The sequence below is a fragment of the Fulmarus glacialis genome, unplaced genomic scaffold (genome assembly GCF_000690835.1).
Source record: "Fulmarus glacialis isolate BGI_N327 unplaced genomic scaffold, ASM69083v1 scaffold32041, whole genome shotgun sequence".
In the NCBI taxonomy this organism is placed as follows: Eukaryota; Metazoa; Chordata; class Aves; order Procellariiformes; family Procellariidae; genus Fulmarus; species Fulmarus glacialis.
The window spans coordinates 16,727-38,272 of record NW_009193938.1 but is presented as its reverse complement, the minus strand read 5'-3'; the positions used below and the strand labels follow the sequence as shown (position 1 = coordinate 38,272).

At 40.5% G+C, this 21,546-nt stretch overlaps 1 protein-coding gene across 1 annotated transcript in view; it reads right to left on the bottom strand.

Annotated features, from left to right (window-relative positions):
• Positions 1–7,859: 7,859 nt before the first annotated feature.
• Positions 7,860–21,546, bottom strand: part of SETX (senataxin) — a 29,004-nt gene continuing 15,317 nt past the window's right edge. The window contains exons 11-24 of the mRNA XM_009587614.1: positions 21,306–21,535; positions 20,603–20,770; positions 19,866–20,022; positions 18,906–19,007; positions 18,307–18,419; positions 17,531–17,602; positions 16,509–16,667; positions 15,874–15,981; positions 14,793–14,974; positions 14,325–14,417; positions 13,536–13,700; positions 12,953–13,051; positions 10,445–10,532; positions 7,860–8,015 (exon numbers count right to left, since the gene is read on the bottom strand). Coding sequence (XP_009585909.1) covers positions 7,860–8,015; positions 10,445–10,532; positions 12,953–13,051; positions 13,536–13,700; positions 14,325–14,417; positions 14,793–14,974; positions 15,874–15,981; positions 16,509–16,667; positions 17,531–17,602; positions 18,307–18,419; positions 18,906–19,007; positions 19,866–20,022; positions 20,603–20,770; positions 21,306–21,535 — 1,892 coding nt within the window. The remainder of the gene's footprint in view (positions 8,016–10,444; positions 10,533–12,952; positions 13,052–13,535; positions 13,701–14,324; positions 14,418–14,792; positions 14,975–15,873; positions 15,982–16,508; positions 16,668–17,530; positions 17,603–18,306; positions 18,420–18,905; positions 19,008–19,865; positions 20,023–20,602; positions 20,771–21,305; positions 21,536–21,546) is intronic.

The window sequence follows — 21,546 nt, the reverse complement described above, 5'->3', positions numbered from 1 at the left end:
GTTCTTTTTATTTTTCCTCTTCTTAGTGTCCTGTTTTGAAAGAGCCTGTCATGACAACTCCAGAGCCCCGTACCACAACAGGCAGGGGAAGGGGAGGGGGCGAAGGGGGGACTCTGGTCCATCCTTGCTGCATAGTCCCACGTCCCACCGTCGGCCTGGCCTGGCCACGCACATACTGTTGCCTACAACTCTAGTTGCTGCATTGATTTTCTATTTCCATTGCTGGGTTTTGTTTTCTTGCACTTACGGAGAACGCAGGGGCCATTAGGCGTACGGTGCGTGAGGAGTGCAGTGTCTTATCCACACATGTCCGTATAGTGTACGGTTCAAATACTTTTTTTGGTAGAGACTTATTTTTGTTTGGATTAAATGTTATAAAAGAACCACAACTTAAAGGGACATTTTGCCATGAGCATTTGATTCTGATGTATCCTCCTCCAGTAAAGCAACTATCAATTGCTGCTTGATCACCACGTTTTCCTTTTTGTGTGCACAGTTAATTACAGGTAAAGACTTATTTTTTGATTCATAATGTCCTCTTGTGTTTTCTGAGTCACTACCAAAGTGCACCACATGGTGAGGGAGAGGGGAGGGAGAGAGAGGTTGCCTCATCACTGAGAGCTGTTAATTATTTCTCCTAATTACTTTGCTGAACCTAGGTTAGACTACTAACTGTAGACAATGAGCAAAGCCCGAGTGATATATTAAGCACTGGTCTTGTGTGGAAAGGGCATTTCCAAATGAGCCTGCGGCAGGAGAAGGCTGGGCAGCCCAGAGATGCTTCTCCAGGGGGACCTCAGCTGTCCAGCCCCATTGCAGCCCCCCAGAGCTGCTGCCACAATACGCCTCTGCAGAAAAAGCTGTTTATTTTGAATACCTTTAAGCAGCCAGAGCCTAGGACTTCAGTATAGAGCTCACAGGGACTATATCAACTCATTTAAGGCTTATAAACATGCCGCTATCAGAGGAAGCGTTTGCAGTCAAGGACATAAATGAAGGCAGGAGAAACCAGAGACAAGAAATGATGTAACTCAGTCAGAACAACGGGAATGTCGTGAACACAAGAGCTTTAATTTTGTCATGTCTAAAGGTTTGCCAAACCAGGAGCTGACTGAGTGGAGGATTAGAAGAAAGGAGAGACCCACCACCTCCAGCACGTTCAGTTCTGGGCTAGTTCTCTTGGCAAGGGAGCAGCCCTCGGTCACCGCCCCAGCTCTGCCCAGCCCAGGAGCCCCACGCAATCCAGCCTTGAGCCGCCACTGGCATTTCCAGGTCTGGTGTCCTTGCCAGAGTGCTACTCCAAGAGCTTCTCTATCAACGTCTGTTCTGTTTCAATACTCAGTCTCGATGGTTCTGTCCCTACAGCCCATCCTGCTCAGCTGGGGCCTGTGCTGGGAGCAGCCCAAATTTCAAAAGTTGAAGAGCCTACAGTGTCTTCCAGCCTAACATTGCAGACACCGCACACAGCCAGTGCCCCCGAAATGCAGCCACCTCCACGGAGAGGGGGGCAGTGAACTTGTACTTCGAAAAAGGAGAAGAAAACAGGAGCGGAGGTGCATCAAAGAGCAACACAAATCTGGGGCACGTTTTGAGCAGCATTTAACATCACCGAGGCAGGTCACAGGACTTAGTTAATCCACCATAAAATAAATGAGGGTTAAACTTACCCTGCTGAGATTAGATCTTTGAGAGATGGGCTGGCACAAGCATTGCCCACCTTTCTTTAATGCAGTCGGTATTGACACTCGCTCTTTCTTTGTACTTTCTGACTGCAATAGATTTAAAATCCTCATATGCTACTGTTCTTACAAATAATACCATAGAAAAGACTGTAACAAGATCAAGATCTCTAATGGCACTTGTGGAAGGTGAAGCAACATTCTCCTTTCCCTGCGCTAGTGTTTTTCTCTAGAATATTAGATTAAGCAACAGAAAATTTACTACTTCATAAAGCTGTATCCCAGACAAACTCTGCACCCAGCAGATTCCCTGCAAATGCACACTTTTATTGCGATGCAAGCAGGAACGTGCCAAGCAGCAGCACCGAGTTCCTATAGAAAATAACCTCATAAGGGCACAACAAAGCTCACAACAGCCCAGGAATGAAGACTGCTGAGGGTGACAGACCACTGCTCTAGACCTTTTTAGGTTTGGGGGATTTTCTCTTGGTTGATTGGTTTTGAGGTCTTGTTTGTTTTTAAGATAAAAATCATTGGCTTCCTAACTCAGCTCCAGAGATGGTACTACCTCCCTATGAACCCAGAATACCAGTAATGTTCAGTCCTCGACCTTCTTTAACCAAAGCTCAATGAATAGTTCGGTAACTTCAACCAGAAGCAGAAAGTTGTGGTGCTAACCCTCCTGCAGCTATGCCAAAAGACACCTGAAAAATGTTGGGGAACAAAACACAAGTCCACCCTATACCATACCTATACCTACATATACCATTCTTAGGCTCTTCCTAGTCATGCAGAAGCAAAACCCTCTGTGAAATAGTAACTGCAAAGGACAAACATGACATCCCTCATCTCGCAGAAGAAATCAAATGGCCTTTAGGCTGAGAGCAAGAGCAGCGCCAAAAGAGGGAGCTTCAGACTTCCCTCCCGCGGCTCTGCCTGCAGACGGGGCTGTGCAGCTCACCTTCGGGCTCAGACGCGCAGCCAGCCCCGCGTGTGGGAGATCAGGACAGCTTTACCTGTCCAATGGTGCTGGAGAACTTGCAGTCACATAACACAAACCACTGCCAGACAGGAAAAAACCTCTCACACAAAACTTAAACTTGGTATTTAAGAAAATAATTTAAAGCTTCTGAAAGCTTCGGCACTGAAGATCCATTAACTGCAGACATCTGTAAGCACATAGCTGTCTACACAAAGAGAATAGAGCATTATTGAAATAATACAGAGAGAAACCATCACAGCAAGTACCTGCAGGTCCAAAAGTTCATCTTCTTTAAGATAGAAACATTTGTACATCAGTTAATACTTCCAAATGGGAGAAGTTGTCCAATGAGCTTGATGCTTTACTTGTGGAAAGGTTAACCAAAAGGTTTCTCTTTCCGAGAAAAGCCACTTGCGCTCTTTCAAGAGGTTTTCATGTGCATCCTGTTGCCGGTATGCAGCCGGCATTTGATTCATTTGAAAAAGTTTTTAAATTACACTTTTGTCTGCAAAAAAGTGACCTCTTCAAACAGTACAAGTAGAGCTTTTGATTTTTCATGTTTACCTCCAATTCTACTCTGATTTTAACTATTTAGAGTACTGACAAATCTAAGTAACCAAAAGCCCCAAAGCAACAAAAATCTGCCTGATGTGACAGACCGCTGCAGCCAGGCTGAGTCCGCAGCCCCAGCTGCAGAGAAGTCAACAGCAGTCCGGCTTTACGCATGTTTGCTCACTTGCCAGATAAAATGTTAAGCCTACAGTCCCTGGGAGCTGGAGACAGAAGGAGGGGGGAAAAAATTCCATTGGCACTTGCCAGGTATGTTATTTTGTTTTATAAAGATGAGGAAGCAGACAGCTCATCTATAAGAGTGATTCGTAAGGAGCCTTGCGGGGGCTGGAGTAGCAAGAGAACCAACATTTTAGTGGTAATAGAATTAATGGTCTCACCAACCAATTCTCTGCTGTAATTGGCTTTCATGAAAAGTCCCAAATGTAAATAAAACAAAGCATAAAGGAGGTGCTGAGCATTCTTGCTCAGAAATAAGAGCAGAGCTGAGTTTTGAAGAGATTTGTATCACCATCTTCTCAGCCCTTCTGGCAGGGGGTTTGAGAGTTTAGCCGCTATCATGCTAAAAATCGCACACTGATTTGAGATGCAGAGAAGAGCTTCAGACTGTCCTAAAGGCTCCTTTATCATTTTGATTCTCTAGGTGTCGTAACAAGTTTCACTGCAGGGTAAAACGTGGAAGGAAAGCCTAAACCCACCCATTTTTACCACGTAACTACCTTCTCTCCTGGCCAGCAACAATGCTGGGCTCCAAAAGCTCCATCCCGACCCCGCTCTGTCCTACTTCAGGGATTAAAATAAAGAGGGGGAAACTGATGGGATTTCTCTGTAGCAAAGGGAGTTCTTGCTGGATACAACAGTGAAATCAGTGACTAAATTGGACAGCCACAGCAGTGTAGCCTGTCAGGCTATTTCACAATACCAAACGTAATGTGCACTCAAACCACCTTCATTTTCATTTCTATCACTATTTGCCAGGGAGTTGGCAAATGAGTCGAGGCCTTAGCAGACAGGTATGTATGGCTGGAAGGTCTCATGTGTCAGCGATATTCGATGTACAAGGCTGCTTAGCTTACATTTTTATTTGCACTAAAGAATAAAGCATTGGGCTCCTTTCCAAGCATCTTAAAAAGACAAGAAAGGAGACCTTATATATGACTTGGGAACGGACCCGTTGTGGCAAGAGACTGTATTATATCATTAACATTATAAATTCCATTTACAATACAGCAGTCATTTCATCCATCATTTATTCATGCAGACTAGAGAGAATGTCTTGCATTTTTAGGACCATGGTTCTGCTCATCCTTGGTATTGCTGCAGTTGATGGGCTGTGAATGAGCAGCCCAGCTCCAGCTCTGTTGGTTACTCTGGTCCCTCCCTTCTGTACTTCAGTAAGTGCAAAAAAAAATTCTCAACTCTGAAATTACTGGGGTTCCATGTTATTTTTTGTATCTCAGCTAGGACTGGGAATGTTGTTTACCCTCAATCAATACATTTGATCACTACAAGTTCTTTCTTGCTCTGGAAGCACGTGCTGCTCAGTGCTTCCCTAGCATCAGTACAGCAGGGGCGGGGGCTACTTCCATTTCATGGACTAGCACGAGGAAGAGGCAAGTGCCTTGCCCGTTTGCACACCTTGCACAACTCAGTCCCCCAGCTCCTGTGCCTCCATCCATGGACCCAGCTGCTAATTAGTTACTGCACTCAGCTGATCTAGGAAACAGTAGTGTAAAACTCACTGCCCCACCAGTACTACCAGCACTGGAAGGGTGAGCGTAGACGAGGGACCGGGAGGAGAGGCTGATCTTTTCATCTCCCCCGCAGTGGCGTGGCACAGCTCTCGTGGCTACCATTCACAACCCAGAGGCACCACCAGCTCTCAGCATTCCTCAGGCCCATCCGCCACCACCACCACACCGAGGAGTGACAGCCCCCCCGCTACGCTTCCCAGAGTGGGTTAACGCTCCTGCAAACGGCTGGTTTTCCTCTGGCTGGCCAGCAGACAAGCCGTAGGTCCAGCTGATAAAAGTCACCATTAGTTAGCCAGCACTCCATAGCATAGTGCGCATACAATGAAACATAGGTAAGAAAAATGTGTTACACAAGTACCTGTTCGGGTATCATCATTATACGCATGGCTCTGGTTTGTGCTCACATCACCGTGATTTGGAGCAATGACATGGAAAATAATTACAGTAAACCTTAAAGGAAAAAGGAATAACCAGAATTATACTCCACCTTTACCAGAAAGCCCATTTCATGTACAAAGAATTAATAAAACCCCCCAAACTTTGAACAAAATATAGTCCAACACTTAGAAGAGATTTTCCCTCTTAATGATATCAAAGACTAATACTACCACAGAAAGAACTGGTTTTGCACTGAGAATTAAGCTGCCAAGCTTGGAAGAAGCATGGAAGCCTCTATATAAAAACCTGAATGCTGCTTCTTCCCAAGTTTTTTGGCACAAACTCCGATTAAACTGTTTTACGTTAAGTTGTGTTGAGTATCTTCTTTACTGATTTTTCTGTCTTGAACACTCAGCGAAAGGGAACAACCTCCTCCGACTGTCACTGGTTCTGAGGTGATATTAAATGAATAAAACAATTCTACACTCAGCTTACCAGCACTGACTGTCCATCACTACTCACTATTTTATAACACACAATGGAAACAGCAGAGAAGTTATGAAAATTGTACTGTTTGTTCCCCAATGCAGATTTTATTTGAATCAGTGAGAAGTGTGCTTTGGCTTGGAGATTGCTTGTTTTTCCATGTTATGGGTATAAAAGAGGGGGGGGGGGGGCGTTAAAACTACAAACCTAATCTGAGTGACATTTAAAGAGGGAAAAGTGTTCAAAGTGCAACAACCCAAACATTTTTTATTCAAGAATACACCATTAACCATACAGACTGATACAGTAGCAGTAAGCTACCACTGAAAGATTGACAACGCAAGTCAGATAAATCTAGTATTAAATAAGCAAAAAGCCACTGACCATGCCTCAAAGCTGATTTATGGAAAAACACAGGCATTATAGAGGACATGACCTATGTGCTGTGTACATAATACAAGAAAAATGAAATGTTGAAACAAAATTCCTTCCAGCATGTGGTCAGTATAGCTCTCAGAAGAACACAATTTGAAATGCAGATTGTTTAAGGAGAAAGAAAACTAGAAGAAAAGTTTCAGAGAAACATTATTTTGACAAAATTGTATTTAATGGCCAGAAAAGCATTTCCTCATTTACACTGTTGCCAGCTTCACTTTATTTACATCAAGACAGTCTAAACAACTTCCACAGCTATAGAATCCTACAGCCATTTGGAGAGTATCAGCCTTTTTAATGTGCTAAGTAGAAACAGCAGGCAGGTCAGCACAGCCCTGCCAAGAGGAGCCAAGAGGTTTGAAAGATGATAGTATTTTTAAATATTCCTATTAACGTAAAGGGAGATAACACACAGGGCATGGATTACGTGATGTGGGAGCGACCCAAACGTCCAATTCGTGACAATCAGATTCATTCAAGCAGCCTTCCTCCTCACACAAGGTACAAAACATCAAGGAAGAGTCACAGGTTTATAAGTGCATATACTGCTGACAAGACATAGTCAGGGTCCACTGAAGCGATTATGACTGCAACATAATAAATAACAAAGCTAAACAATGCACATATTCTGATTTTACTTCACAGGCATCTCAAAGATTCTCCCGTTACCTTAAAATGCTCAGTACTATGCAGCACAGTGAGCTGGACAGTCACAGACAGCAACTAAAAGCCTCCCAACAGACCTACAATGCAGTTGATACCAGTAAAGCATGTTTGTTCGGGGCGTGGATGCATTAAGGATGTAAGTTTTACCAGCAATTACAGTTTGAACCACTACCTGGTATTTTGTACGGTAAGGCACCTGTATTTCACTGAGCTGGATTGCACATCCCTCTTTGGCAGTGGGTTAAAAGGACAAAGCTAACACTAATCATTGCCACGAATGTGTCAGGACAGAAGCATAACTGAAGATTATGGCTAAATTCTGGCCAGAGAAGTCTGGCAGCTCATTTGCTTAGGGAAAGCCACTGCCCTTATATTGATTAAGCATAAGTCAGTTAGCAAGGGACAGCAGGATGCTGCCTGCTTCACAGCAGGCTGTATTTTCACACAGATGCATGGAGATAGCAACCTGGCCCACTCGCAACACACCCAACTTGTGTTGACGCAGCAAGGTGCTGCATTCTCAGGCAGAAGCGTGCTAGACTATCTCCATGCAAAACTCCGTGCACATGAAATGTTGCTCTTCGCCTCCCTGAGACAGACACATACTCCAGAAAGTGATACTTCACAGTGACCCAAAGGCATTCTTAGTAGAAATAATTCCACTTTTATTGTGAAATGTTACGATGAGAGGAAGGTTTTTTAAAAATAGTTCATTTTTCCCCCCACCCCATTTTACTGGTTATGTATTCTTCATCAACACAGTAGAAAGAATCTAGTAATAACACCTAGAAGGAACTGCTTGCCCTTTTCATCGCTGTAGATCTCCAAAAGCTCTATACAAAGAAACTCAAGTGTCATTACTCATAAGTGTTAACTAGATCTTTGACTAAGATTCCACAGTGCTGTTGATTATTTGTCACGTGGACTCACTGGGACGAAACAGACCTTGTAGGCTTTAATCTGTGGTTTGTGTTGCCACTGCAACAAGAAAAGGATTCCAACTGATGAAGCAGCAGCAAGAGCAAAACTCAAGGCACATTTGTATAAACGAAAGCTCTTCTGTTCCTATAAAAACAGGCAATAAAATATACAAAATAAGTAGAACTCTCTCTGTTCAACCAATGTACATCTGCCTTCAGTCTCTCCTGAGGTACAAGGAAGAATCACTGCTACCACATTTTCAACATTCGCTCTTTGCTATCAAATAAATTAGACTTACTAGTGCAAAGGGAAAGTTTTTTTTTTTTTTTTTGTTTGTTTGTTGTTTGGTTTTTTGTTTGGGTTTTTTTGCTTTTCTCTGGTTCTTCATAAAAAACTACATCACTAAGAAATTTGCATTTGCACAAGAAAATACGAAGCTATGTATTTGCCAAATTAAATCTTAAAATAATTTTACATACTGTACAAATATACATGTTAAACATTTACAATCTTAACTTCCTAGATGACAAAATTCACTGCTCTTCCAACCAATGCAGCTACCCAACTTTTCTTTTCAAAAGCTCAAAGCTATCAACTGTCAGGTATAAAGTCCCCTTCATGGTTAGGGACAGGACAGGAAAAAGATGGATCTACTGATAGTAGTGGTATCAATATAAGGGAGTTCGAGGTGTACTAAATAATTTAAAATACAGTCCTTGCTAGACAGAAATCTGGGAACAGATTTTCAGTAATGAGCCAATACTGAAGTCAGTGAGAGGTCTTTCTTCGCTTGGCACTGTTTGATTCTGTGTTCTCTGGTGATTCCTCTGACGTTCTCCTCGTTAAAACACGACTGTCTTTGTTCCACTTACTGCTATTACTTTGACCTCCTTCACTGCAGGCTTTTGAACTGCTTTTCGATACAGAAGCCCTCCAGTCACCCTCGTGCCGAGCTGCATAAGGCGACGTGGAAGGCATGTCGCATTGTCCCATTGTTTGCTGGGGCTTCTTAAAAGTTTCTGTTCTGGAAATCTGATCCCTGGCAGCTGAGGACACATCAAGGCCTTGCCGTGACATTGATCCTGGATTGCTCTGGGGTGACCAACGGCTGTCTTTTGAGGCCTGCTCCTTCCCTTTTGTTTCAGTTCTACTAGCCATACTTGCCAGCCTTGGATCGCGTGGTTTCTCTCGATCAGGAAGCGCTGCAGCCTCCACGGGTGTGGAGGCACTGCCTCTCCTGGAGTCTGCAGCCTGAGGCCCCTGTGGCTGCTGGGGCCTTCTGCTTCCTTCTGGCACAGCACGGCCAGCACCAGCAGCGACTTCCCGTGGGCTGCTGGCCTCCCTTGGATTTGCAAGCTCACCCCTTTTGCTACTGGAAGAACAAGCCTGCAACAGAGGAGATGTCTTTGTCCCTGCTTTGTTTGGGGGCTGTACTGTTGGCTTGAGCTTCAAAATCTTAACAGCATCTTTCCTGTAGCTTTCTTCTGATGTCTTGATAATGGCACCTCTTTTCTGAGCATCCTGAATCAATTCATTCCAGTCTTTATTTTCCTTTAAAAAAAGAAAAAAGACACCCCCCAAAAAGAGAAAACAGTTATCAGAAAGAAATCAACACAAATGGACAGAGGTGTCAGAGGATGCACAACCTCTTTAATCAAGGTACCTGACACAACTGTCATGGAAACCACTGTTATGTTCCTTCTGGAATGGAAGAATCTTATGTTTCACTTGCAAAACAGCAATAGGCACTCTGGCTGCTGTAACACAGGGAAGGTACTTTCAACCATCAGTGAGCTACTACTTAAAATGACAATTTCTATATTTATGAAGGCCAGAAGAGTTCTCTCATAGAGAGTAAAACAGAAGCATGGCTTTAATGCCCTCTAGTGGTGTAGCTAACACCCCCCACCCTTGGAAAAAGAATAAAAATCAAGTACTGTAAGACATTAAGTCTATTCAAGAGTGCTCCCTACACATTCAATGGGCCTTTATAGTCCCCCAAATACATAATTCTGTTTCAGAAACACCTGTTTCAAAGAGTACAAGCAAAGAGTATCCTCAGAAAACACACGACTACACAAAGTGGTGTCAAAAACAGTAACATGAAGATCAGGGGAATGTTTTGGGTTTTGTTTTTTTTTTTAAATCATTTTCCTTGCTCAAGTATCCAGTGACAACTGCAATAGTTGGAGCAACAGTAAGGATCAAGCAGGAAAGTATCACTGCCATCATCCTATCTTACCAGTAGAGAAGATTTTTCACAACCTCCATGCTTGAATTGTAAAGGACTGTGATACAATTTAGTTACTAAAAATATTGTGAGAGTAATTTCTAACTTTCTTTCTTGGAAGCAAGGAAAACAGCTTTGTTTTTTTAAAGTTTGTATGACAGTTACAGCCCAAGCTTTCAAAGAGAACCCTTCAGAGGCCTGGATTGTACTAATTTAACAGTACACTAGAAAAGGGTCCCCTTTCATAGACTGGAGCAGTCTGAGGATGGCTTTCACTTCCCCAACCCTGACTTGAACTAAAAGGGTGAATCACAGAAGATCATTTGATTAACACTGTACCTACCATGAGCGTTTTCAGTCTTCCAAGGATGAAGAGGCTGAATCTGGCTCGGGTAATTGTAACGTTCAGACGCTGAAGACTTGCCAGAAACCTAGGTGACAAGACAAAACTAAGCTCCTAAACTACTACTTCCACAAGGTTTAAGTGTTATGAGAAAATGAGATAATATTCAATTTCAGTGAAATGAAGATAACAGAAGCAGCTACAAAGCAGGCAGCAGTTCATGACCTATTCCCAGATCCCACTGCAGCAGCCCTGCCTTACATGAAGGACTTTGCATGAATTGTTTTCTTTTTTTCACCACTCTGATTCCTTGAAGGGAATTCCAGTTCCTTCCAGCTCTTGCAGTTGATGTTTCCTTTCTTAGAGCAAATCCCCTCTTAATGCCAACCACTGCTTCCTTAAATATTCCTCAAAGTACAGAGGACATCAACCTCACTTCACCTATCAAGACTTTAAGCTTCTTTTTGACCTGAACTGAAATAGATTAATAACAGTTGGCATGATTAAGGGGAAAATTTTCTACTGAAATACTGAACGCTGGACATGAATATTTTATTGTAAAGGTGACCTGCACTGGAAGCACATGAAGGAAGACTTTTGCTTTGTCACGCTTCAAGAGTGAAAAGTATATTCTTATAGAAGAAAATTTTCATAGTGCAAATATCAGACTATCTAGTCTGTTTTTGTGGGATCACAAACCAAGGTACTGAAACCTAAACAAACAAATGCTTAATGTATTCTTAAAGGTTGACTTCTGTTAGGGCTTATTTACCAAAACTCAAAAAAGGTTTGTGAAATTAATATCAACTATTTTTTCTCTAATGAAAAAGCTCCCAAAACGCACAGCTTATTCTATACTAACAAAGTTTGCAATACAAAGTCAGGTCTCTGTACAACTTCGTTTGAACAGGTCCAACATCAATGCCTGGTACTGCGGTCATGGCACTGAGACCTGCTCTTCAGCAAATTCACAATCCTTGCAGTGAAGACTGCAAAAGCCCCAGAGCCACCCCAGAAAATTTGGGCAGTGCAAGAAAAAAAGATAAGAGAGACAGAAAGCAGACCAGGGGAGTGGATCCGGTAGCAGAGATATCATAGTTCTCTAGGTCTTGGGGTGGGGGGCGGGGAAGAGATCTTGAAAGACTACTAAATATTCCTAACACCTTTTGAAACTGAAAGGTGACAAGATTATTTTCTCAGGAAAGGAAAAAAAAAATCCGTTATCATTTCTTGGAGAGTTTTCTCCTCCCTTTGCAAGTTACTTTCAGAGTAAATTTAATGCTGGACTAGCAACCTTGGAGACCAAAATACTTCGCTTAGCTACAAAATCACAGGTAAGGGTGATGCAAACTTTCCCATCACATCTTGCCCATGACACCTGACCCTGAAACAGAGATGTCCAAGTCATCAGTATGTACAGCTTCTAAGGCATTGCACTGCCAAAGCTTTAATATATAAGCCTTCAACACAGTAAGCTGGAAAGTTTTCTTCCAGAAGAACAGATAGAGGTGAAGTCCCACGTCAGCCAAAAGAACTGGCAGGTTCTAGCTGCCTTCAGTTTCCAAACTCAATCAACTAGATTAAGAAATCTCCAAAAAACATCATTGTTTACAATAGGATTTGGATTCTTTCTCTTCCCAAAGTAGCATGGATCAGCACAATTAAAAGCCCTTCATCTAGCAATTAGAAAATTAGTGTCAGAGAAACACAAGTAGTTTAGTGAAACCTGGTATGTGGAAACACAGATTTTGTTTATGTGAACAGATTTCCCATAGTTTAACTTAAAAGCCAATGAACGATAGGAAGGCATATTTCCACTACCATTTTTTAAACTAAAATGATCAGTAAGTTACAGAAACAAATCAACAACTGCTGTAGCAGCCTGGGGGTAAACAGCACACCCAGTATCTAGTTTCTTCTGTTTCAGCTAGGAAAAACCCATATAAAATTATCAAATCTGCGATCTTGAATCAAGACTTCCTGCAAATCTCCTCCTAACTCAAAAGACAAGCACATTCAACTGCAAATCTAACGTCCAGCTCATCTGCAACACACTCCTAGTTATCTATATAACTCGTTAACAATATTTTACAGAATGCTATATTAATAGGATAGCGACAGTCACAGCAAATTGATTTCATTTTAAGAGAGCAGCATTCAGAAAGTTACAATATGTATCAAAAGCTACAAGAAAAACAACTGCTGCAGTACTAATGCAAAGAGCCACGTTCCCAAGACCAATCCCGCCAAACCAAAACAGTGACAGGCTAAGGCAGCCATGCAAATTCATCCGCATGCAACATAGAACACAATACTTAGCATTTCCATGTCCCTTTTAGTTCAGAGATTTCAAACCAGTAACATTAGTTCATGCATTAAGATACCCTTTAATTTGCTGGCTGTAATGATTTGTTCTCTAACAACTTTCTCACTGGTCATATTAAAAATATGACTATATCTAGAGTGTCATTGGAAATGGGAGTTGCAAATCACTGAAGGGAAACATACCCAATTGACCCTTTAGTGCTGTGTGCCCGGACGCACGTCACTATGATGCAGTCTTTCTCTCGTCCCTGGAATGCATCCACTGTGTCCACTTCTCCTGGGCTGCTGAAGAAAGAATTAGCAAGCCATTAAATTATATTAGTTGAATTTTTAAGCAACACATAGCAAATAGCCTAAATGCTATCCTTAATGATCAGCTGTCAAAATAACCCACGGTAAACTTCTGCTTCAGTGTATGGAAAGATTCAGTGTATGAACCTAAAGTTAGATTTGCTTTTCTGAGGCCAGCATCATTGTTGAAAAGCTGTTCAGGTCCACGTAGCTTGGAATTTTAGGTTTTCTTTTACATCAGCTTTATTCAGAACACCAATATAATCAAAGCACGTATACAAGTAATAAGTAAGAAATGGTACAAAGAGGCCATGCCTGTTTTAAGCAAAAGGCTTGCATGTCCCCTTTAAAGACGTGATTAAGTACAGATTTTGGTAGCACGGAAAAAAGTTTGAGAGTTTTTGCCATTAAGAGAATAAACGAAGGACTAACTTGCAAGAGCCAAGTCCCATTTGAAACCTCATGGTTTCTTTACCTGTTATTCTTAAACACTCTGTCCATTTGTTCTTGAATTTTCTTTTTCTGTGCGCTGTAAGGGGTAATTATTCCAATGTGACGAAGACTGAGATCCTTCCTTTTTTCTTTAATTGTTCTAATTAATTCCATCACCAGCTTCACTTCCTGAGGATTACTAAAAGAGCTGAACAAGACAGAATGGAAACATTACAGAAATACGTTTGACAGCTCTTTGAAATTCAACGCTTCAGCCCAATTTGTAGGGGGATTGCAAGTCAAAGCCCCTGTCTTGAACTTTTGCAGCCTCCTTCACATAGAGGCTCAAAGAACTTTGCAAGCAGGTCCTGACGAGGGGCTAGCAACAGTGAGAAGTGTTAGCAATGCAAGGCTGCACTTCACATTCCCTTAAAATTACATAGCTTTGCTTTCCTTACAGAATAGGCAAAAGGGAGGACTGAGCCTGCCACCTTCTGGCGTTACCTCAGCATGCAACTGCGAAAGGAAAGTCACTGATTAAAAAAAAAAAATCAAGAACTCAGAAACTGTTACTAGAGTTAGCAGAGATTGTAGGCATTCACTGGCATCTAGCAGATAGCGAAACCAGGATCAAAACCAGTTTCAGGAAAAAAAACCCCAAAAACTGCTTTTAGTAAACAAGTTTTTCGTAAAATCAAATGAAATCAAGTTGAAAATGCAGTTCTGGCTACTTAATGCATACTGGAAACAATAAAGGAGAGAAGACAACTCTTCTGCAGGTAATTAATTCTCAGCAAATCTAAAACTTGGCAGAGTAGAATGCAGGACTTACTCATTGTCTCGCTCTTCACGACCATCTCTTACATCAAAAATAAGGTAGGGCTGGAATGGCCACTCTGAAGAACATCTGTTCTCTTCTATTGCCCTGTAAATAACATTTTTATCACCAGGTAACCATATAGAAATTCTAAGAACTGATACTTCATTTATTTACACCATGGTTATCAAATACAAGCAACTTTCAGCTTTTCTCCCCCCCCGAGTCCTTAATTTTCACTGGTACCTGCATATACTGAAGCCTGAAAATGAACTCTAAGCAGTAAGTATGCTCAATTTTAAGTGATCTAGTTAACTTATGTATCACAGTCAGCACTAGCAAGGGATGGAATGCAAGTTTTCTCCTATTAAGCATCTTCCCCTCCCCACAACCTCAAGAATTTTTAGACTCAAAAGAATATCCCGATATGAAAAGGCTTCTTTGAAATACCACCTGCTCAGAAAGGAGAGCAGAGCTACTCACTTGTCAGTCTTCAGAGCCCTGCCATAAACATAATTGGACGGGAAGAGGCAGATGTCAGGGTGCATCCTGTACTGCACAGTGAGCTGCACAACTGGCAAGCTTCGTAAAACATTCCTCTCCACCTCCAGGTGTCTGTACAGGCGTGCCATCAAGGACTGATCGTAGCCATATTCCTGAGCTTTCTGCCAGAGGGAAAACATGAGACTGACTTCTGGAGAATTAGGTCCCAATGACAGGAATTTGCTTTTTGGACTTAAAACTATTTGGTATTTTCTTTTAAACTTCTAAATCACTAACAAAATGACAACCACTTGCACTTCTATTTTCTGTTTGTGTCAGTCTTATTATTTCAGTAAAGATGACCTGCATAAATCTGAATTTTTGTCAGTGTCGTCTTCAGCAAGACAACTTTCATTTGTGAATCCCAACGTATAGAAAATTTTAAAAATATCAACAATAACGAAAAGCAAGATCTTCCGGGTGGGATCTCATTAGACAAGCACACAGCCTCCAGACAATTCACCCTTCTAGAGAAGCCAGTCTGTTTTCCCTCCTTTCTTTATCAGATGTTTAAAACAGTCCTCCTTACAGCTGGATACAAGAAAGTGCTCCTGTATGTTCAGCCTTAGAACACATCTGTAGGGTGAGGAAGTCCCCATACAAATACATAGTCTTCATCCTCCATTCCTTAAGGAATGTGACACTGACTGAAGCTCACATAATGAAGTAACAGAGCCTGCCACAACACAACCTCCATCACAAACCAAGTGCCGAGTTGCACTAAGGTTTGTGTTGCCATAGCTATTATTAATGGTGCATGAAATCAGTTCCAAGCTACACTAGGAAGTCTACAGAGGTTGCACTTACACATCTGTATTAGCTTTATTCATACATTTGAAAGCAGTATTAACATGGTCTCCACACAACAGAGACTAAACTTGGCAGGGCAAAACTTATTATCTGATTCACATCATGATCTAACATTGAAGCGCCTTTTTTCCTTTTATACGTATTTTCTATAGATACTGTTCTTATACTATATCCACTATATACCATGAAAAAATACAGTTTGAACACTTACTACTGATTTTACAGTAGGAGGGAGCTGTCTGGGATCTCCAACAAGGACAAGTTTATTACAGCGATAGATCAGAGGAATCAGTGTTTCAACCTCACAGGACTGCCCTGCCTTTTGTATATGCAAACAGAACAAAAAGTAGAAGTTGTAAGCAAAGGAGTGGAGTGAAGTACATTAAATTTCCTGTAACAGAGCAAGAATAACTCAGAAATGCTTTTTAAGTCTTCTAAAAATAAAAACTAAAAAAAGAGATAAAAAGAAGGATTTTTCCCTAATAAAAAACTCCAAACATTTTTCTTTTATTATTAAATATGCAGAGCTCTCCAAACAGATACAAATATAACCCAACGATCTGGAAATCTCTACAGCAAGAACCACACTTTAGCCATGATTTTCAAGTAAAAGCCATCTGCCATTAAAGCACCAAACAAGTCAGAGAAAGAAGCAATTAAAAGTTATTCTTTCTTCCCATGGCTCTACACGGCAGGATAGGCTGGTTATCAGTTAAAAGGTGGGGATAGAGCAGTCAACCCACAATATATTACACCAGCAGCCAAACAATCACAAGTAGCTTAAGCAGAGAACAAGGCAGACCTTTAGAGGTAGAACATGCTGTAGTTCTAAATAGCCTTACTGACCTCATCCACAATGACACAGCTGAAAAGATCAAAAAGATCAAGTCTTCGCCGCCGAACAACAGATTCCAGCAGACTTCCTCCACTTGTGCTCAGTGTGCAGCAGATGATGTTAGACTCCAAGATGATATCCGCCTGTACTTTCTGAGAGCGCCCCCGAACCTTCAAGTACAACAGGACACCATGTCTCCTCTTCTCTTTTACTTTTCTTGAACAACCTTAGAGCAATTTCTAACTGCCTGGACAATTCTAACTGCCAAACAGAGATCACGCATAACGCATCATCCGAACAAAACTATCTCCCCTTATTACAAATGAAAGTCACAAGCTAGCTTAACTGAAGTATTACTCTCAATTTAAATTACACCACCTTTGAGGTGGCAAAATGGAAAGAAGTATTCCTTTATCTCTACAGCTATGCAATCTAGACACAGAAACTGTGAGCAAAGTTTAGTTTGCCATCACATTTGTGACTCCAAGTGTCCATAACCATTAAGAGTCAGCATACATTTGTTAAAGATGAACCTTCATTCACCTCATGGTTCATGCTACTGAGCCTTAATTACTGGTTTTGCTATCAGTGCCTATTTCCACTTTCAAGCCTATCTCTTTCCACACACACAAAAAATTGTTCCAGCTGTTGCTTTACTCAGAAACATTTAGAAGTATATCAATCCCAGTAGGATTGTAAGGGGCATGAAAGTGGTGATGAAGACATATTCTAGACATGCAAGTTTCTATTACCTTCTTTGCTAAATACACATTTCATTTAAAATTAACTGTAAGAGTGAATATTCCCACCCCAGGTTTTTTTTTTTTTTGCAATTTGCAGCCAGAGTACACCTGGATTTCACACCAGGCTGCTGCTAACTTACTCAGCTCATGATCTTTATCTATTTACATACTACTTTATAAATACTTCCAGCCACATCAAAACCAAATCTCCACCACAATTAAAGAATACCAAGTATACAAATAGATTAGCTGCGATTTGTTAAAGAGCTGCCTTAAAGATAAATTCCTACCTCCTTTACTTGAGAAGCAAGCTGTTGTCTCTCCTTTGAAAGTCTGCCAATTTCATCATCTAACATTTGAATCTAGATGGTGGGGGGCAGGGGGAGAGAAACCACATAAATATCAGGAATAATTAACACACATCTCCCATACACCCTTTTTCTGACCATACCCCAATTCATTTCCTAAACATTTAGACTTGTTTAGACTGTTTTTTAATATCAAACATGTCTGAAAAAGCTGGTCAGTTTCTTAGAAAAGTCAACATATTTAGACTTTCCGTACACAATACTACACTTTACATTTCTGTGCAACTGGGAAAGCTGCTTATCATCAGAAATCTGTAATTTGAGCACAAATGCCAAATTTTTAGACAAAAAAAGTGGAAAACTTCAAGTGCAACACATAACCAAAATCTCCGATTGCAAGGTATCTTACTACTTCCAGTTAAACAGAGCTTTGAAGTACACAAGTTAAATCATTAAGTTTTATAAATATGGTTACACTGATGATGGAACCAAATGAAGACTACTGAACACTAGAGCAAGAAGTGGCATGACTGACCTGCTGAAAATACCAGTATAAACAGACAAAAAAAATCCCTGATGCAAAAGTTCCTCATTCCTTTTCACGGTGCTAACCAACATTTCCTTTAGTTGAAAAAGCAGGTGAAGAGACAGTTACTGCTCAGAGATGGCATTAAAAGGAAGAGCTCTTTACTCTTTGGATTCAGTTATGAATACAAAAAAAACCACAAACAGGATTAAAAATACTATTATCTTACTACCTCCCTCTTCTCACATCTGTGCATGGCACGCTGACGAGACAGCATGTCCAGCCGTTGATCCAGAGCTTCTTTTTTCTTCTGAATATCCTGGTCACAGTCAGCTGGCCTTCGTTCTATAATAAAACAAAAGAAAACATACAGAAGGAATAGAAAAACTGTGTTACAGTAACACTTGCTCTCAGACATGCATCTTAAGTTATTAAGAACAAATGGACAAACTCTTTTTTTGTTGCATTTTCCCTTTTTCTATTGAGGTCTTACCTTGTAAAACAAAGATAATGTGACTTGGTTGCAACTGTAGCTCTCCAAAGCTGCACTGCTTAAAAATGACAGCTTTAACATGCATTTATTATAATCTCTCTTTAAAAAAAAACAAACAAGAAGTCATCCTGCTTATTTCTTTGGTTTTGCTTAGATTTTAGGCCATATGTAAGCTGACAGTTTCCCACTAAGACTGAGAAAAACAATGCTTATGAAGTACTGTTGCAGAAAAATCTTTTACCAGATCTTCTTTCTTAAAGGACACATAGTCCCAAGTGCAAAACATCATCAAGCTCTTAAAGAAGACTGAAGAAAAGTCTGATTTGCATGTTACTTACTCATTCTATGTTCAACTTGCTTATCCAGGCTAAATCCCCGGACTTCACTGTTGATTGCTTTTTCAGCCCCAAGTCGCACTAATTTGATATCACCACAATTTCCTGTTTACAAAATCAGAGTCAAAACACTTTTAGATTGCTCCAATCATCTCTGCACTTTGGTATGAGAGAAAAAAAAATAAATTTAAACATCATATATATCAAACAAGGCTTTTCCTTTTCTGCTTTTCAGGGGTTTGCAACAATTTACTTGTACTTATCTAAACGCAGCTATGAAAAAATGTAGTTATTCCAAACTCTTAAAAAAAAAAAATGTTCCCTATGTTTTAGTGGTGGTGGCTAACAGTTAAGAATGTTAATTTGAGTTAACACAACCACCTTTTATTCTCAGGCTTCTTTATCTAAAACTTACAGAATTCCTAAGTTAGAAAATTACTGAGTACCATCAGTAACGCAGCTGGTAAGTCAATACCACATTAACATTTAGTTACAATGCAGATTTTTTCCCCCCACCACAGACTAGATGCCTTGTTCAGAATTCATCTATTTTGTATTAGTCACAAACTAGGAGGAGAAAAAAAAAGTGAGAGGCTCTGACACATCAAAATTTTCATCAGTGTTTAGCATGATCAGCAAAGTCCAATTTTATTCAAAATCAAGGTAACAGTCTTGTGTTCAAATCTTTAAGGAGTACTTAAAAACTGGTGAACTGAAACTAACACTATGAGGAAAGGGTTAATGTCTATATAAAGACAAAGTGCAATTTAAAAATAACTATAATACACCTTTTAGAAAAGCACATTAAAATTAATAACAGTATGAGGATGTACCAGTCACATTCTGCAAGAGAAAAAAGCTGCTTAGAGTAGCACAGAAGTATTATATGTAATCAACTGTTCCAGTTTCTCTTTCAGGTTTTGTCTATTTAACATATAAACAGAATTTTAAAATAAACCATACCTAAAGGCTCCTGTATGTTTTGGCATTTTTCCTTAAACGCAATGATGATCTTTTTCATGAGTTCATCAACAGCAGCATTTGATGGTGCACAAACTAGAAAACGGTTTGGCGGGATCTTGGAATTTGTTTTTTGACTTGCTTTCTCATTCCTAGTGTTCTGTAGATTAATTAACAATAAACCAAAGCAGGCTCTTATGATTGTTTTCATTTGTGATTTAAAAGCCAGACTATACACTCATCTTAATCAGCATGCAGAGTATGGGGACTATTGCACTTGAATATCTCTTAAGGTATGCCTTACATTGAGTAACAACAAGTCAAATGCATCAATACTATTTGCATAAATTCCCTTCAACAATGATGTACTTGATTAATCAAGTATGCTAGTATGAAAACCATTAAATGGGACAGGCCAAATAACATTCTTTAATACATCAAAATATTAAGGTTTTTTTATGTAAAAAGCATTTATACTACTGATTGTGCATGTTTTCTTGATTTTACTTTTTAAGTTCCGTAAAATAAGTGTTTTCCAAGATGCCCAAAAGGTATTATTTCCACCTTTACACCCTATACAGTACAGATTTAATTAACTTAATGAATTACATTAATAATGTAATTAATGAATTACACCCCCACTAATTACCAATACTACACTTCCATTTAGTTTAAGCTATCATTGACTTCCATTGGGAAACCAAACACCAGCACAGGACGATCACATCACATTCACTTACTTCTCTCAAAACACGAGAAAGAAGTCCAACAATAGTTTTTGATTTCCCTGTTCCAGGTGGTCCGTGGATGAGGCAGATCTTGGGAAGCCTTGGATGTTGCTTTACCATGGCATAAGCTGTCTCAATGGCTCTCTTTTGATCTTCATTGTATTCGTTCACATCCGATGCCTGAAGGAACATACAGAGGAAAAAATAATGAATTACTTAATGTTGATCAAACGTTCCGTGTTCATTTTAGGTATTTTCAGAATGTCCCCCACCCCTCTAGCTATGACTCAAAAACTTGAAGGGCATGGAAGCTTTTGATTCTAGATTTGCTCTAGATGCACACCCAATCCCGACTCAAAAGCTGTAATGAAGGTTTTGTTTACTCTACACGCCTTTATTTTGCGCTACCTTTTCCATACCACACCTTATTTCCTGAACAGACACCTCTCCAGTAAGGAAAAAAACCTGAAAGCTGTTTAAAGTGCACTACTAGTATCTATGTCAATACAGCAGAAACACCTGAGCAAATTCAGACTTATCTCTATCCACCCAATCAACCAACTCTGAAAAGCACAGTGCCTCAGTGCTTTTGAAACTTGTCTGTTTGCACTTGGTCATCTCAAAGAACAGTATGCAAAACCAGTTTCGCAAAATGCATGAGATCCAAATGCCCACTTTGTCATCCCTAACTATCACTCCTAGCTGCAGGACTTACAGCACTTTCTGAAGCTACAGGCAAATCTCTGGGACAGAAGTCATTGTAACTTGGATTTATGATGGGTTTAGCCAGGGGACTCCTGCTCAAGAGCAGTAGACCTTTGAATGTTCGGCGTGTGGTCACCAGGGAGCCAACCACCACACACTTCACTTGCTTTTTTATGAAGAATGACAAATTGCCTCGAGTTTGCACAGAAAGATGACAGGTGGTATGCTGCTCCTTTTGTCCTATTAAAAGG